This window comes from Uncinocarpus reesii, genomic scaffold (genome assembly GCF_000003515.1).
Source record: "Uncinocarpus reesii 1704 scaffold_1 genomic scaffold, whole genome shotgun sequence".
NCBI lineage: Eukaryota > Fungi > Ascomycota > Eurotiomycetes > Onygenales > Onygenaceae > Uncinocarpus > Uncinocarpus reesii.
The window spans coordinates 5,345,042-5,347,313 of record NW_003052500.1 but is presented as its reverse complement, the minus strand read 5'-3'; the positions used below and the strand labels follow the sequence as shown (position 1 = coordinate 5,347,313).

General features: G+C 50.5%; 1 protein-coding gene across 1 annotated transcript; it reads left to right on the top strand.

The window, feature by feature from the left end:
* Positions 1-192: 192 nt before the first annotated feature.
* Positions 193-1,934, top strand: UREG_02048 (uncharacterized protein; the record flags this gene model as incomplete). Its single annotated transcript, XM_002542486.1, has 2 exons — positions 193-1,619; positions 1,832-1,934. 2 exons carry the CDS (start codon positions 193-195, stop codon positions 1,932-1,934), a joined length of 1,530 nt encoding a protein of 509 aa, XP_002542532.1.
* Between the last annotated feature and the right edge of the window lie 338 nt (positions 1,935-2,272).

Genomic DNA, 2,272 nt, shown 5'->3' with positions numbered 1-2,272 from the left:
CTCTGTAGTTCCTCCTTGCTCCGCCAAGCATCGGGAAATTGATTACATAATCCTAGTTGTACTGCCGGTGTTCTCGAGAAGAAGCTCCCCCGCAGCAACGACAATCCACCATCCGCAACATCGCGTCTTCAATGGCGAGCCTGGGACGTCTGGGCTGATCCAGCTTTGCTTCTGACGGGTTCCATGCCCGAGATGGCGTCGTCAACGCGACGGCGATTCAATCCCCTGTCCTTCACTCCCGGCCCGGTGACTGTGATATCATCGCTTGTTTACATCGCGCTCCTTGTTCCGCTGATTGTCGTGCACCACGTCGTTCCCTCGGCTCCTAAATCCAATCCCGCAGGCGTGAACCTTTCAGAAGCATGGGCTGACCTCCAGCACTTGACTGGCGGGTTTCATCCTTACAACAGCCATCGAAATGACGAGGTCCACGATTGGTTGTTAGAGCGAATAGACGAGATCCTCGCCGCGTCTCGCAAGGCGCACGACACCGATGTCACAAGCAGCGGGGCTCCGGAAGTGCTTGTGTTTGACGACAAGACCAATTTGACCTTTTCAGGCAGTGGCGTTGGTAAAAAGCCCACGGCCGGAATTTATTTCGAGGGCACGAACATCGTCGTTTATGTTCGGGGCATTGAGGACGACAGAGAGCACTGGTGGGAGTCTCCAAATGGCAAACCAAAATGCAAGGGAGGCGTGCTCGTCAATGCGCACTATGATAGCGTGTCAACCGGATTCGGTGCTACCGATGATGGCATGGGAGTCGTGAGCGTCCTTCAGCTCATCAAGTACTTCACCTCCCCCGGTCATCGCCCCAGAAAAGGCCTTGTTTTGCTTTTGAATAACGGCGAGGAAGATTATCTCAATGGTGCCCGTGCTTTTAGCCAGCATCCACTTTCCAAATTTACGCATACGTTTCTAAATCTGGAGGGTGCTGGTGCGGGAGGACGCGCTGCTTTGTTTCGCACCAGCGATACGGAAGTTACAAGGTTCTATAAAAGCTCCCAGCATCCGTTTGGCTCAGTACTCGCCGCAGATGGGTTTAAGATGGGCCTGATCCGGAGCGAAACGGACTATGTTATCTTCAACGGTGTCCTAGGGTTGAGAGGTCTTGATGTTGCTTTCATTGAACCTCGAGCTCGTTACCACACGGATCAAGATGACGTGCGGCATACGAGCATTGACTCTCTATGGCATATGCTTTCCAGCGCCATTGCCACAACCGAAGGTCTTGTTTCCTACACTGGCGACGATTTCGATGGCGAGGCTCCCGGCGAAGGCAAAGTCAATAGCGGGGTGGGCACTTATGGTGTTTGGTTCGATCTTTTCGGGTCATCTTTTGCAGTATTCCGGCTCCATACCCTCTTTGCCATCTCCGTAACGCTTCTTGTGCTCTGCCCAATTATCCTTTTCGCCACAGGCATCATCTTGAGCAAAATGGACAAGATGTATCTGTTTTCGCTTCATAAGACGATTCCGGAAACCCAAGAAAGCATTTCTATCCAAGGTCTACGCGGCTTGTTCCGGTATCCCGTTATCTTCATCGTCTCCTCTGGCATCTTAGTTGGCTTAGCCTATCTGTTGACAAAAGTCAACCCTTTCATCGTTCACAGTAGCAGGTATGCCGTTTGGAGCATGATGCTGTCTGCCTGGGTATTCATTACATGGTTCCTCGCATGTATTGGAGACTTTTTTAGACCGTCTGCATTGCATAGAACTTATATTTTCACCTGGCAATTCCTCATTATGTGGATATTGCTTGTGATCGTTACGGTTTATCAGAATCAGCACAATATTGCCGCCGGTTATTTCATTGTTTTCTATTTTGCAGCCACATTTTTATCGACACTCCTGTCTTATTTGGAACTTTTTGCCTTGCCAAAGAAAACTCAATATGCTCGCGAGCACAGCCAGTTTCCCAGTCGACTGGCTAGCCATCGCAGTAGCCGAATCATGTCACCATCAGCAGATGAATTGCCATCTGGCAGTAACATTGATGGCTATGAAGGAACGCATGATGATGAGGATGATGAGCCAACAGAGTCTACATCTCTGCTTGGTGGGCAGCACCGAACCACGTTTGCTAATTACACAAGGACGGGAAGGGGCTCAAGTCCTAGTGAGACCGGCAGTCATGGAGGGTACTTGGAGACTGGTGTTTTCGGCGAAGAGCAAAAATGGAGCGCAAGCTTACCTTCGTGGACCTGGGCTTTACAGTTCCTATTCCTTGGGCCTATTGTCATCATGTTTATTGGGCAACTTGGTCTCTTCC